The sequence below is a fragment of the Bombus fervidus genome, chromosome 18 (genome assembly GCF_041682495.2).
Source record: "Bombus fervidus isolate BK054 chromosome 18, iyBomFerv1, whole genome shotgun sequence".
Lineage (NCBI taxonomy): Eukaryota > Metazoa > Arthropoda > Insecta > Hymenoptera > Apidae > Bombus > Bombus fervidus.
Genome location: NC_091534.1, coordinates 409829 through 424847, shown reverse-complemented (window position 1 = coordinate 424847; position 15019 = coordinate 409829). Strand labels below are relative to the sequence as shown.

The 15019-nt window shown below is 34.7% G+C and overlaps 2 protein-coding genes across 2 annotated transcripts; both read right to left on the bottom strand.

Moving 5' to 3' along the window:
- Nucleotides 1-6704: 6704 nt before the first annotated feature.
- Nucleotides 6705-7203, bottom strand: LOC139996505 (uncharacterized). Its single transcript, XM_074112155.1, has 2 exons — nucleotides 7063-7203; nucleotides 6705-6988 (listed from the first exon to the last, which is right to left on the bottom strand). The coding sequence occupies exons 1-2, from the start codon at nucleotides 7165-7167 to the stop codon at nucleotides 6767-6769; spliced, it is 327 nt and encodes a 108-aa protein (XP_073968256.1). The 5' UTR covers nucleotides 7168-7203; the 3' UTR covers nucleotides 6705-6766.
- Nucleotides 7204-11780: 4577 nt separating this feature from the next.
- Nucleotides 11781-14513, bottom strand: LOC139996492 (probable ATP-dependent RNA helicase Dbp73D). The gene is made up of 6 exons (XM_072020863.1): nucleotides 14416-14513; nucleotides 13505-14238; nucleotides 13046-13258; nucleotides 12750-12960; nucleotides 12201-12635; nucleotides 11781-12120 (listed from the first exon to the last, which is right to left on the bottom strand). Exons 1-6 carry the CDS (start codon nucleotides 14436-14438, stop codon nucleotides 11781-11783), a joined length of 1956 nt encoding a protein of 651 aa, XP_071876964.1. The 5' UTR covers nucleotides 14439-14513.
- Nucleotides 14514-15019: the final 506 nt, after the last annotated feature.

The window sequence follows — 15019 nt, the reverse complement described above, 5'->3', positions numbered from 1 at the left end:
ATCGTGGCAAACATCTACCATCACGCCGTGTGTTGCAGAAGCTTTGTAAAATGCTAGAAGAAACTGGCAATTTCCATTCAAAGCATAAACGTTCGCACATTGCAAGAACCAAAGATAAAATTAATAGCATACTTGCCGCTGTCAATCAGAATCATCGTATTAATACACGGCAAAAATACCTCAAACTATAAGAATTAGTCAAACAAGTGTTGTAAGAATTTTCTATTCACAAAAATCTTTTCCTGATCGTATACAATTGCACGAAGAATTGCAAGGGACAAAGTTTCAAAAGCGTATGAAAGTTTGTGAGAGGCTTTTAAATAAAACAAATACAAATGATACATTTCTACAAAATATGTTGTCTACTGATGAGGCCATATTCACGAATTTTGGTCAAGCCGTTATAAAAAATATGCATTATAACTATATACGATGACAAGAAAATCCACATTGGCTTCGTCAAATCTTATATCTTAATAATTGGATCTTTTTATACTGAGGGATCATTGCCTGGACGGAAATATTCCATTCTCATATCCCAAAAACTATCATCGTTACAAACAGATTTATGACTACAAACACTGACAACGTGGTATCAACAAGACGGTTGTCTTGTATATTACGCATGACAAGCGCATCAAGCGTTGCGGCGATCTTTCCTTAATGGATGGTTTGGACGTGGACCAGAAATTCCATGGCCAGTTCGATCTCCGAACCTGGCGCCACTCGACTACTTTCTTTGGACATTTAAAAAACGAGGTTTATCAGGAGCCAGCCGACACCTGAAGACACTATGGATCGAATTATTGGAACATACAAAGATGTAACTTCGGAAACGCTCGAACATGTGTCACTCGCTCTCATTAATAGTTTGCGTACTTACATCGAATGTAATGGACAACACTTTAAACATTATTTAAATTGAAAATAAATTAAAGAAGACCTCATATACTTTAGTAGTCTTTTACTCGGTATTCGATACGTTTTGAAATTTCAAGGCCAAATATTACACGTTATGATAGAAAAGCTCAGAGCAACTTTCATATCTCGATAAAGAAAAGAAATATTTAAAAAGTGGTTATTACGCTCGATGCCAAATCGATATCAAATGATGTTTGAAATATTCTTTTATACAACAAATAGTTTTCAAGCGAATTTAGGTGGTACGATTGATAATATTCATTTGAATATTATCGAGGTTAGTCGTTAAATTACTATGCCACTCGGCGTTTTTCTCCAGAGATGGTATTAAACGTGTTAGTTTATTAAAGAAACTTATTGTAACATGGTAATAGTCAACTATATTAAAATCACTTTAAACCTAAGTAATGAGATCGATAATCGTCGCTCGCTCAACGCTACCGTATGACTCGTTACACTGATTCGCTATACTGGTTGTAATAACGCTCGCTATAAAGACTGATCCGCTATCGATCGATGGACTTTCAAAAAATTCAAACGTGATTTCGGTTGCCGATTACTCATAACGGCGATAATATTTTTGTCCGGAGTTCGTTTATTCTTGAACCTAGCAAATGAAAACTGCGTTGAAACTCTAAGCTACAACAATACGAATCGCTCCCGATTCGAATCCTCCGACGACTCATGTACCGCCACGCTTATAGAACATAAGAGGATCTATTATTTGGTCACGAATGTAGAACGGTGGTGATTTAGCGATATCGGTTGTTAATTCTTCTTTCGGATCCGTAACTACATATTATATCAGTGAGCTGAAAGAATTTTGGAATGGGATGTCTTGTAATCATTGTTCTTTTTCTGCATCTGAAAATTTCATAGCGCTTGTGTCTGGTATGATTTTACGCTTCTTGTGAGCTGTTTGTTTTTGGTCCAACATTTGTAGCTTTATTTACATGGTACATTTGATTACCTTTGTTGGTTATTTTGATTGGCGATATTTGTTGCGGCATTTAAGAGTTCTAACCATTTGGCAGCGTTCGTTGTCGTTTTGTTCCTCCTAAATTCACTGCTTGTCGCAGTTTCACTGACGCGCGGTTTCTCAGTCTGTTTAGCTCGGTTGCTCGGATAGGACTGTCACTGCAGATGCGATTTAAAATAGTAACAAATAATAAAGACCGAAATGGTACTTCGGTGCCAGTGTGCAGTGTTCTTTTTGGATAAAAAATGTCCACGATATATTTGTAACACTCACATAATCTGACAAGAAATATCAACATATCTTGCGAAACGTTGAACCGATGTCAAAGTTTACGATAATTCCCCTGCATTTACTCGACATTCATAAATTCAAGATCATGTCAAGGTCATTGTGATGAATTCGCCTTCTCATCAGTTACAAGACTATAAAGTCAAAAATACATAGTGTTATTTTCAAAAAATCAAGGCATTTTAAAATCAATGTCGTTTAAAAGTCTTTCAATTTCATTTATATGTAATCCAGCTTCTCTGGTATGATCCTTATCAACAGCAACTAATTTATCGAGACAGCATTTTTCATCAGCCGTACAGATTTCTTCATTGACAACACCTTGAAATTTATTTGTTTTATTAAACATATTCATTTGTTAAATACGCTATTGTCTCGTTAATTGATCCCCCTCAGTGACGAATTTTTTAATAAGCAGACCTAATGTATTTAGTACAGCCTACACTAACAATACCTATTCATCAGAGAATAACCTTTTTCTTGCGCGCGAAGAGGGGAACATGCAATTAAGCATACCCAGTAGCCCGCGCCATACCCACTAAAAGCCTCCTCTCTTTCTTAGGCCATGAGACATCTCTTGCTTCAGGGTTATCCCTATTGACTGTCAGAATCAATGTTTTCCGCAATCGCCATCATTTGTTCCACGCTAAGTTCCTCACTATAAGAGTGATTGTGAATTTCTAATATTTTCTTCTATTCATATGCATCTTATGTTACTCTTGCCCTCTTTTTCTCTGTCTTATCTGCTCATGATTATTGTTTTCCAAATTTTATATACTTTACTTTTCTTGTCGAATATTCTCCACCAACGGTTACTCAAGGATGGCGTTGGGAAAACAACCCGCTTTTCCCGGGTTTTATCGCAATGAGCAATAACCCCAAGAAACGTTATGACGGTTCCTTAGGATTGTAGCGGATGATGTATAAATGTTTGGAATAATAAAATGACGAGAGCGATTGCTGTTGCAACCGTCGAAATGTATTTCGAATAAATTAATTAAATAACTGATAGCGTCGATAGACGTTCGTACAAAGTATGTAACAAGATGCAATAAATCGCTCGCGGATAACTCTATAATAACTCGTAGATACTCGCACGTCTCGATAATCGCTCACAATAGATAACTCGTAATAGATCGCTCGCGATCGTGTCCGCTTATCTACACTGGGGAGTTGAAAGATTCAAATTTGACTTGGAACGACGGTTGCCCTCAGCGGCGACATTGTTTTTGCCTGAGGATAATCACGCGCTAATTTTGTATGTCAAGGCGGTATCCTCAATCCGAGGCACAACAACAACGTGAGTCGCTCACGCTTCGTTTCGTCCTATAATTCATGAGTCGCCACAGGATTATTATGAGCTTCAGTTGATACGTCTTGACAGCTTGTAGCCATCTTGATCGAGAAGTAGATTATGGTTTATGACAAGATTATGCGTGTAACAGCTGTTATTATTTGCCGCCAAACTCATCCCACACACTCTTTAACTTATTGTATATTCCTCGTGTGGGTCGAGGGACTTCGGAAGTTTTCTCTATTTCATTTCTCAGACTGCGCCGCCATATACTTTACAAGGAAAAGGAGGAAATTTACAAGTGGAAAAATTCAAATGTACGTTTTGTTTGTAATTTCGTTGAAAATTAAGATCAATATTTTCTAAAAATTGTGATATAATTTTATTATACTTTCAGACTTGTATGTTCAGATGCAATAGGAAGGGGTGTAGATATTCCAAATGTACGGTTAGTCATAAGTTCAGTTATAAGGTTAGTCATATCTTCGCAAGCATATTAACGATTATATCCATAGAGCAGGAAGAACAGGACGCGTAGGTGAATCCGGCACTGCTATAACCATTCTGACACCCAAACAAGTCAAAATATTTAAGCATATGTTGAATAATGCGCATAAAGTAATACCATGTGTTGAAAAAATCGAACTAAGTGGTATTATAAATGAAATCGATTATTTTCATCATATTGATACTTGCTCTTGAAATAGAAAAACAGAACTTATTACGTGCAGAAGCTGTTAAATAAAATATAATTTAACTGAAAATTTTTACCTATAACTGAAAAAAATTGTCTAATAAATCAAAACCTTTTTCGAACCTATAGAATCCACTGAGTGATCCTTGTAGTAAGTATCCTATTCCAAACACGAGTCCGAATACAGAATTGCTCCAATATCTCTAGTTTTCAATAACAAGAATTTTTATAAAAACACGCAATTTGGTTGATGGCCAATATTTAAAAGTGCGCAAAACAATAGCAGATTGATTTAGTTTTAAATAGAGATAATTTTTCTGATATCGATATAAGGAATTGTTAAATGTTATAGTTTCAAGTGATTGTAAATTGTCATAGAAGCATAAAAGGAGTCCATGTGCGCAATTTCTATGTATTATTTTTCGGAAAAGTTCTTTATCTAAGACGAATTTTTTATACTGTATTCAATTCTATAGACATTTCTGGAGAAGGAGCCGCCCAGAAAAGATGTTAGAACTGTTTTTAATTCGTACAGGTCGAAAAACAGACGTAAACAGACGTGTATGTCAAATGTACGTTTTGTTTATAATTTCGTTGAAAATTAAGATCAATATTTTCTAAAAATTGTGATATAATTGTATTATACTTTCAGACTTGTATGTTCAGATGCAATAGCAAGGGGTGTAGATATTCCAAATGTACAAGTCATATCTTATGATCTTCCGAAACATATCGACGATAATATTCACGGAGATCACGACTGTTTGTCGCCAAGTCCTCTGTCCAGATCGGAGCTCCGTAGAGGAGCTTTGCTCGCACCACGCTGGCGTACAACCTACGCACGCCGACACCGGGCTCGCCTAGCCGAGACAGCAAACGTCCTTAGGCGTTCACCGTCGCCTCGGCCGACGGTATTATACGCTCGAAGTGAACGCCGAATGTCCAGTAGCTGTCGAGAGTTAGGCCCAAATATCTCATACTGGTCCCGACCCTGATCTCTGCCCCCACCAACTTCAGGCGATAGTCCGCCGGAGGCGTCCCGTAATCGGCCTTCCGGCAAAACCACATCGCCTCGGACTTCTCGGGGGATACTTCCAGCCCCAACCCTTTGTTCGCGGCAACCGCGTAGGCCACCGCCAGTTCCGCCAGACGGACGGTCCTGCTCCATGTTGATCCCCATACCAGCACCAACGTGTAGTCGGCGTATCTCGTCAGCGCCGCACGGCCCCCTCGACGAGGGTGCGGACACGGCCGATGCCATCGGCCGTAGATCGTCCCTTCCGGAAGCCAAAGTGGCTGTCGTGTAGCCCGGGTGGCTGCCAGCCTGGTCCAACAGACGCACAGGCCGGAAGGCGGAAGGCGGAAGGCGGAAGGCGAGTCCGGGGAACGTCCATAAAAAGGGGAATTCACCCCGTGACAGACATCTGTCAGAGTTCTCAGCCTTGGGGCCAAGACTAAACATTCTAAGGGCACATACGGATGGTTGCCATAGGTTGATGCATCATTCACAGTATGTTGAGGTAGTCTGAGGAGCCGCTGTAAATCTTGGGGTTTAGTTAACTAACGTCCTTCAGATTGGCAAGCGGCCTTTGTTTTATCAGCCCGCATACCTGTCGCCTGTTATGGGAGGATTTCCTCGACGAATCCGAGGACCTCGTGCCCGTAGGCACACCCCATCATACTTTTGCTCGGCAGCGTCGTCGTGACGGAAAGGCATTCTCTTGCTTGCAGTCTCATTAGCCAGAGACCTGGTGTGTCTGTACGATCGGTGAAGAGTGAATCGAGCGATCAGTGTATCACGAGGAGTGAGTCGAGTCCGACTTTGACTTTAAAGCAAAATATATCTGTTATCCCGTGAACCGTGAATTCGTTATATCGAATTTACGTCGTTACTGTGGTATCCTCGGGCATAAAATAGCGGAGTGCCGTACGAGAATGAAAATCGAGAGTCAATGTTTGTAATAAAACCGCCGAAAATAAAATCGATATTAACGAAGTCGACACCGAGGTGCTCGGTGATGATAAAGACCGATTGATTTCCATTCTCGAAGAATTTAACAGTTCGTTTATTACGGGGTTCCCGCGTACACGCGTAAATACGGGACAGTTAGAAATACGTTTGATCGATCCTAACATCACCGTACAAAGAAGCCCCTATAGACTTAGCGAGGCAGAGCAAAGAATAGTACGTGAGCGAATAAGCGAATTAATTAGGGCAAAAATCGTAAGGTCTAGTAACTCACCGTTCGCGAGCCCTATGTTACTCGTAAAGAAGAAGGACGGCTCGGATAGGTTGTGCGTAGATTTCCGAGAGCTAAATAAAAATACGGTCGCGGACCGGTATCCCCTACCACCTCTTATTGGGGACCAAATCGCGAGATTGCAAAAGGCGAGATACTTCGTTAGCCTGGACATGGCCAGCGGGTTCCATCAAATCCCCATTCATCCCAATTCGACAGAATATACAGCGTTTGTCAAAGGTAGGAAATATAGTTACATCAATTACAAAGCTGATCTTCCTGTAGTTGTTTCCCATATTTTATTCGATGCAAATGAAGTTCATGGATGAACAACAAACGTTGATAAAAATTTATAACGTTTTAAAAAGTGTATCTTTTTGTTCGGGGTGAGTTTTTGCAATGGCTCTTTGAATTCGTCTTGAAATTATCCTAGCTGTCGGCTTCATAATAGGACGTCCTTTAAAACCCACGGGTCTCTGATTTTTCTCTTCCTTCAATTTCAAAAGTTGCTTCGCGCGTCTTGCTCGGAGTAATTTACTCTTTACGGCAGGTGTAGTCTTTGGGAGCTTGATCTGTAAATGTGAAATATTTTCGTTAGAATCTGTATGCATTAAACGAATATTATTCAATTTAACGTTAAACTTACTCCACGCTTCTCTGCTAGAGCAAGATCTTTCTGTTCCTGACGTTTCTTTGCTGTCAAAATTGCTGCACGTTTCAGAACAGCTGCATATGGATTGAGACGTAACATAGCACGCGTGTTGGTCAATGGGTTCAAGAATTTGAATGATCAAGAATTTGCAATAACCCAGCGTAAGAAAAGTTATCACTACGTTTTCGAGCGGAAAATGAACGAGTGAGATTTTTCCGAAGAAAGTAGCTCCAAACGCGATGATACGAAACGGACGAGCAATAGTAACACGGCGACGAAATATCGTACATACTCTCTCAGCATATTTTTTTTTCGACCTCTACGAATTAAAAACAGTTCTAACATCTTTTCTGGGCGGTTCTTTCTCCAGAAATGTCTATAGAATTGCATACAGTATAACAAATAGTCTTAGATAAAGAACTTTTCAGAAAAATAATACATAGAAATTGCGCACATGGACTCCTTTTATGCTTCGTGTTACGTATTTATTTGTTCTAAGTCAAGTTGAGATCGAAATTGGTAGTTGCTGCCACCAGAAATAGTCCAAGGACTATTTCAAATTTTTATTTATTTCAAACGTTACGGGTAGCGTCGACTAGAGTTTGGTGCTACTGGCGAAAACCGATTCCACTTTTCGGCTAACCTGCTATGTGCAGGGATACTAGCACGGGAGAGGATTAAAGCTGGTTGAAAGTAGTTTAACAATATCTAATGATTTATTCAAATCTTGCTCGATTTTGATATTGACAATTGACTGACAGATATAAAATTCTTCGGTTGACAAAATGATAACTCTTTGAACGGTAATATTGTTATTCGATAGACGAAGGATAATTATTATACTGACTTCTCTGAGTCGCTACATTTATTTATATCTGTCGGAGATGGAAAAGCGTCGGGGTCCTTCCTTTGAAAATGTTTGGGAAGATCTCCAACGTTTGTTCAACTGACGACTTTGTTTACAATTCAAATTGTCTCAATATCATTATGAAAACATAATTAGATAAACATAGATAAATTTTCGCAAGATATAGCTTTTAGAGGCTTTAACTGCCTTTCACTTCAAATACTGTAAACATGGTTTCAAATTGCAAATCGGTTATTGGTATGTTTATTTAGATTTGTGTATAGAGTGGTTTCTTGTTCTCGTTACGGTTCGTGCGGAGCGCGGGACGTGACACTTCGATGACAATTTACAATCACTTGAAACTATAACATTTAACAATTCTTTATATCGATATCAGAAAAATTATCTCTATTTAAAACTAAATCAATCTGCTAACGTTTTACGCACTTTTAAACATTAGCTATCAACCAATTCGCGTGTTTTTATAAAAATTCTTGTTATTGAAAACTAGAGATAATAGAGCAATTCTGTATTCGGCCTTGTGTTTGGAATAGGATACTTACTACAAGGATCACTCAGTGGATTCTATAGGTTCGAAAAAGGTTTTGATGTATTAGACAATTCTTTCAGTTATAGGTAAAAATTTTCAGTTAAATTATATTTTATTTAATAGCTTCTGCACGTAATAAGTTCTGTTTTTCTATTTCAAGAGCATGTTTTAATTTATCAATATGACTCAAATAATCGATGTCATTTATAATACCACTTAGTTCGATTTTTTCAACACGTGGTATTACTTTATGCGCATTATTCAACATATGCTTAAATATTTTGACTTGTTTGGGTGTCAGAATGGATATAGCAGTACCGCATTTACCAGCGTGTCCTGTTCTTCCTGTTCTCTGGATATAACCGTTAATATGCTTAGGAAGATCATAACTTATGACTAACTGTACATTTGGAATATCTATACCCCTTGCTATTGCATCTGAACATACAAGTCTGAAAGTATAATAAAATTATATCACAATTTTTAGATAGATAGATAGATGGCTTTAATCTACTCATTGTATGCAATGTTTAATTAAAGAAACAAAACTGATTTGAAATAATGTTCATTAACAACATTAATTGTAATTAGAATTTAACATTATTTATTAACAAAACACGATAAAGTATCGAAACTAGAATGTAAATATTTCAATTTGCTATAAATAACTTGTATATTCGTACCACTGCCCGTAGGAGCAGATACACACGTATCCCTTAACCACCATTTTTGTTGCCTATCTTTATTACACTTCGATAGCCAAGATACCATACTAGCTTGAACAGGAAATAATTTATTAATCCCGTTAGCTCTTAAAGCTTCAATAAGCTTAGAATCTAAAATTGAATTCATGTCGTCCAAGGTTGGACCGCTATTTAAATCAATAGATATGACTTCTGGATTAGCCAACCATTCTGGCAGAGTTCTCTTAACTTCACGCTCCCTTCGCTTATTTTTTACACCCAGAATTATGAAATCACTATTCTGTCCTGATATTTTTTCTTGTGTTTCATTCGGGTCTGATGATTTATTAGGTATTTCATTATCCTGATTATCTGTATTTTCACTTTGCAATGTTTTATCTGCAGTTTTAATTGTTTCATTAGAACTTCCTTCGCTATATTTCCTCTTCTTTTTATTCTTTCTAAGCTCTGAAACATGTACTTTTGCCTTTCCATTAACGTCACTCGATATACTATTTTCATTCAAATTAATATTTTCCATTGAACATTTATTCAGATTTTCTGCTTTTTCCTTATTCTTTTTATAATTCGATTCTTGTGCATTTTGAGAACTACTTTCCTGTATTTGATGATTAGTTTTAATAGCTCTTTCTACTTTACGTTCTTCTATTCTTTTTAATAATTCAGACAAATAATTCCTTTCATCTTTCGTTTCTTCTTTTTCACCCTCGTATCTATCAACAAATAGAATATGTATATTAATAATAAATATTCTATCTATTAGAACTAAAAACTCGAGTACGATTAATATAATAGAATATCTATTTATATAGTTTAATTGACTAAATTTATTATTCGGTGATTAAGTTTATTAACACACATGTATGATATTTTTGGACATTTTGACATACCTGTTTATCACAAATAAACTCATTTTGTTTGCAATTTTACTCACGTGTTATACACGTGTTTTACAGGTTATATTCTAATGTGTACTACCTATTCCACGGTTGTATACACGACTGTAACCTATATTAACCTATGCGCACTAACGCCACTCTAGACTTTAAAACCGGATGTGAATGTGTACGTTGTCACGATCGCGATCATCTTGTGGTATTATTTAAATAGATATATATTTACTTATGCATATATGTATATAAATAAATAAATATACATCTTCAAAAAGGCAAATTTAAAAATGGTATTATTTTAAACTTGTATTTCATTAAACTTTAACTATGTGTATTTACTATGTGTAAGAATAAACTTAATAATATTTCATCATTATTACGTGCGTACATTCATATAATGTTTAGAAACAATTAATTTCAAAAATATGATTGAAATATATATTAAAATTACATATTACTAATATTAAAATCGTCTGCTTAAATTAGCCAAACTACTTCTCAAGAATGTAATTGAAAGTAATTTGTAATTTCAAATTTGTTACAAGCTTACATACGTTGCTTACATAGGTAAGATACCAACAGAAATTACACATGTATATAGTAGCAGGTAACAGTAATACGATAAACGACTATATTTAACAAATTTCAAATAAATATCGTTTTAGTAAGTTAAATCACATAATTTTTAACCGTTTTAGTGTCTACAAAAAATTATTAATCAACTTTGTTAAACATCTCAATAATCATTTAATAAAAAGACATACAAAAGACATTCGTACAGTAATTAATTAATTTCAACAATTAATTTCTGTTTCTCTATTTCAAGAGCATGTTTTAATTTATCAATATGATTAAAATAATCGATTTCATTTATAATACCACTCAGTTCGATTTTTTCAACACGTGGTATTACTTTATGCGCATTGTTCAACATACGCTTAAATATTTTAACTTGTTTGGGTGTCAGAATGGATATAGCAGTGCCGGATTTACCCGCGCGTCCTGTTCTGCCTGTTCTGTGGATATAACCGTTAATATACTTAGAAAGATCGTAACTTATGACTAACCGTACATTTGGAATATCTACACCTCTTGCTAATGCATCTGAACATACAAGTCTGAAAGTATAATACAATTATATCACAATTTTTAGAAAATATTGATATTAATTTTCAACGAAATTATAAACAAAACGTACATTTGCAATACGCGTCTGTTTACGTCTGTTTTTCGACCTGTACGAATTAAAAACAGTTCTAACATCTTTTTTGGGCGGCTCTTTCTCCAGAAATGTCTATAGAATTGAATACAGTATAAAAAATTCGTCTTAGATAAAGAACTTTTCCGAAAAATAATACATAGAAATTGCGCACATGGACTCCTTTTATGCTTCGATGACAATTTACAATCACTTGAAACTATAACATTTAACAATTCTTTATATCGATATCAGAAAAATTATCTCTATTTAAAATTAAATCAATCTGCTAACGTTTTACGCACTTTTAAACATTAGCTATCAACCAATTCGCGTGTTTTTATAAAAATTCTTGTTATTGAAAACTAGAGATAATAGAGCAATTCTGTATTCGGCCTCGTGTTTGGAATAGGATACTTACTACAAGGATCACTCAGTGGATTCTATAGGTTCGAAAAAGGTTTTGATTTATTAGACAATTTTTTCAGTTATAGGTAAAAATTTTCAGTTAAATTATATTTTATTTAACAGCTTTTGCACGTAATAAGTTCTGTTTTTCTATTTCAAGAGCAAGTTTTAATTTATCAATATGATGAAAATAATCGATTTCATTTATAATACCACTTAGTTCGATTTTTTCAACACGTGGTATTACTTTATGCGCATTGTTCAACATACGCTTAAATATTTTAACCTGTTTTGGTGTCAGAATGGTTATAGCAGTGCCGGATTTACCCGCGCGTCCTGTTCTTCCTGCTCTATGGATATAGCCGTTAATATGCTTGGGAAGATCATAACTTATGACTAACCGTACATTTGGAATATCTACACCCCTTGCTATTGCATCTGAACATACAAGTCTGAAAGTATAATAAAATTATATCACAATTTTTAGAAAATATTGATCTTAATTTTCAACGAAATTATAAACAAAACGTACATTTGAATTTTTCCACTTGTAAATTTCGTGAGTATATCCTCACGTTCTTTTGATGCAAGTTGTGCAGAAAGTTCTCCAACCACTATATTCTTTTTAGATAAGAGTGATTGAAGTAAAATAGTTAGTCTATGAGCAGTTCCTCCAGAATTTGTGAATACTAATACTTTAAAAGTGATATCATTCTTCATTATTAACTGATATAACGCGACTGGTTTATATTCTGCATCACATTCTATTGCTTCTTCTTTTAATTCTTCCGGGCTTGTATAACGCCCTATAAAATTAACCGCTTCTTTATCTAAATTTACATCATCGTCCTTGCCCGTCACCAAAACAGACGTAAATAATATTGGGTGAAAGAGTCCAAGCCGATTAAGTTTTTCGGGATCTTGTGACAATGTTGCACTGAATAATAACTTTTGTGCTGGAATTTTACTGTTTAAAAATGAATGCATTACTATAAATTTAATATCAGATAATACAACTTTATATTAATACATATCATCTTGGTAAATGATAACTGTAACTAAATTGTAACTAAAAACTAACCTAGAACGTAAGTTGGAAAGTGTTAATCGTGGAGTTTGATAATGAGGCTCGGGGATATACTCCAACCAGTCAGCAGCTGTATCTGCTTCATCGATTACAAGAAATCTCATATCATCCAATGAAAATCCCGAAGTTTTTAATATGTGGTCTTTTAACCGTCCAGGCGTGGCAACCACTATATCCACTAGAGAGATATATTCCCCTCTATCATCTGAAATATAAAAATTATAGAGAATATTTTGTATTTTATAAATAATGTAAATAAAACCTTCTTCTTAAACTTTATAAACACATACTCTCTTTTCGAATATTTCTTTGTTCTTCGTGAAATGTTGATGCGCCGGAAAGTAAAGCAACTCTTAAATTTGTATGCGAAGTATACGTAAGCATCACTTTATACACTTGCATAGCTAATTCTTGTACGGGTGCAACAACTAAACAGCGTACCTTCGGAACTATACGAAATTGTAATGCCTGGACAATTGGTAGAACATACGCTAGAGTTTTACCTAAAGAGAGAATAATTTCTTAAATTATTTTTTTTCACGACAGAAAGTAATTTTTTAAATACGGAGCTTTAATCTATTCGTTGCATGCAATGTTTAATTAAATAAAGAAAACTGACTTGAAACAATATTCATTAACAACATTAATTGTAATTAGAATTTAACATTACTTATTAACAAAACACGATAAAGTATCGAAACTAGAATGTAAATATTTCAATTTGCTATAAATAACTTGTATATTCGTACCACTGCCCGTAGGAGCAGATACACACGTATCCCTTAACCACCATTTTTGTTGCCCATCTTCATTACACTTCGTTAGCCAAGATACCATACTAGCTTGAACAGGAAATAATTTATTAATCCCGTTAGCTCTTAAAACTTCAATAAGCTTAGAATCTAAAATCGAATTCATGTCTTCCAAGGTTGGACCACTATTTAAATCAATAGATATGACTTCTGGATTAGCCAACCATTCTGGCAGAATTCTCTTAACTTCACGCTTCCTTCGCTTATTATTTACACCCAGAATTATGAAATCACTATTCTGTCCTGATATTTTTTCTTTTGTTTCATTCGGGTCTGATGATTTATTAGGTATTTCATTATCCTGATTATCTGTATTTTCACTTTGCAATGTTTTATCTGCAGTTTTAATTGTTTCATTAGAACTTCCTTCGCTATATTTCCTCTTCTTTTTATTCTTTCTAAGCTCTGAAACATGTACTTCTGCCTTTCCATTAACGTCACTCGATATACTATTTTCATTCAAATTAATATTTTCCATTGAACATTTATTCAGATTTTCTGCTTTTTCCTTATTCTTTTTATAATTCGATTCTTGTGCATTTTGAGAACTACTTTCCTGTATTTGATGATTAGTTTTAATAGCTCTTTCTACTTTACGTTCTTCTATTCTTTTTAATAATTCAGACAAATAATTCCTTTCATCTTTCGTTTCTTCTTTTTCACCCTCGTATCTATCAACAAATAGAATATGTATATTAATAATAAATATTCTATCTATTAGAACTAAAAACTCGAGTACGATTAATATAATAGAATATCTATTTATATAGTTTAATTGACTAAATTTATTATTCGGTGATTAAGTTTATTAACACACATGTATGATATTTTTGGACATTTTGACATACCTGTTTATCACAAATAAACTCATTTTGTTTGCAATTTTACTCACGTGTTATACACGTGTTTTACAGGTTATATTCTAACGTGTACTACCTATTCCACGGTTGTATACACGACTGTAACCTATATTAACCTATGCGTACTAACGCCACTCTAGACTTTAAAACCGGATGTGAATGTGTACGTTGTCACGATCGCGATCATCTTGTGGTATTATTTAAATAGATATATATTTACTTATGCATATATGTATATAAATAAATAAATATACATCTTCAAAAAGGCAAATTTAAAAATGGTATTATTTTAAACTTGTATTTCATTAAACTTTAACTATGTGTATTTACTATGTGTAAGAATAAACTTAATAATATTTCATCATTATTACGTGCGTACATTCATATAATGTTTAGAAACAATTAATTTCAAAAATATGATTGAAATATATATTAAAATTACATATTACTAATATTAAAATCGTCTGCTTAAATTAGCCAAACTACTTCTCAAGTATATAATTGAAAGTAATTTGTAATTTCAAATTTGTTAGAAGCTTACATACGTTGCTTACATAGGTAAGATACCAACAGAAATTACACATGTATATAG

Coding starts and splice junctions, on each gene's coding strand:
- LOC139996505 (XM_074112155.1), bottom strand. CDS start 7,167: ATGTTACGTCTCAATCCATATGCAGCTGTTCTGAAACGTGCAGCAATT. Junction 6,989..7,062: donor CTCTAGCAGAGAAGCGTGGA/GTAAGTTTAACG, acceptor TCACATTTACAG/ATCAAGCTCCCAAAGACTAC.
- LOC139996492 (XM_072020863.1), bottom strand. CDS start 14,438: ATGAGTTTATTTGTGATAAACAG. Junction 14,239..14,415: donor AGTTTATTTGTGATAAACAG/GTATGTCAAAAT, acceptor ATTTGTTGATAG/ATACGAGGGTGAAAAAGAAG. Junction 13,259..13,504: donor ATCTGCTCCTACGGGCAGTG/GTACGAATATAC, acceptor TTCTCTCTTTAG/GTAAAACTCTAGCGTATGTT.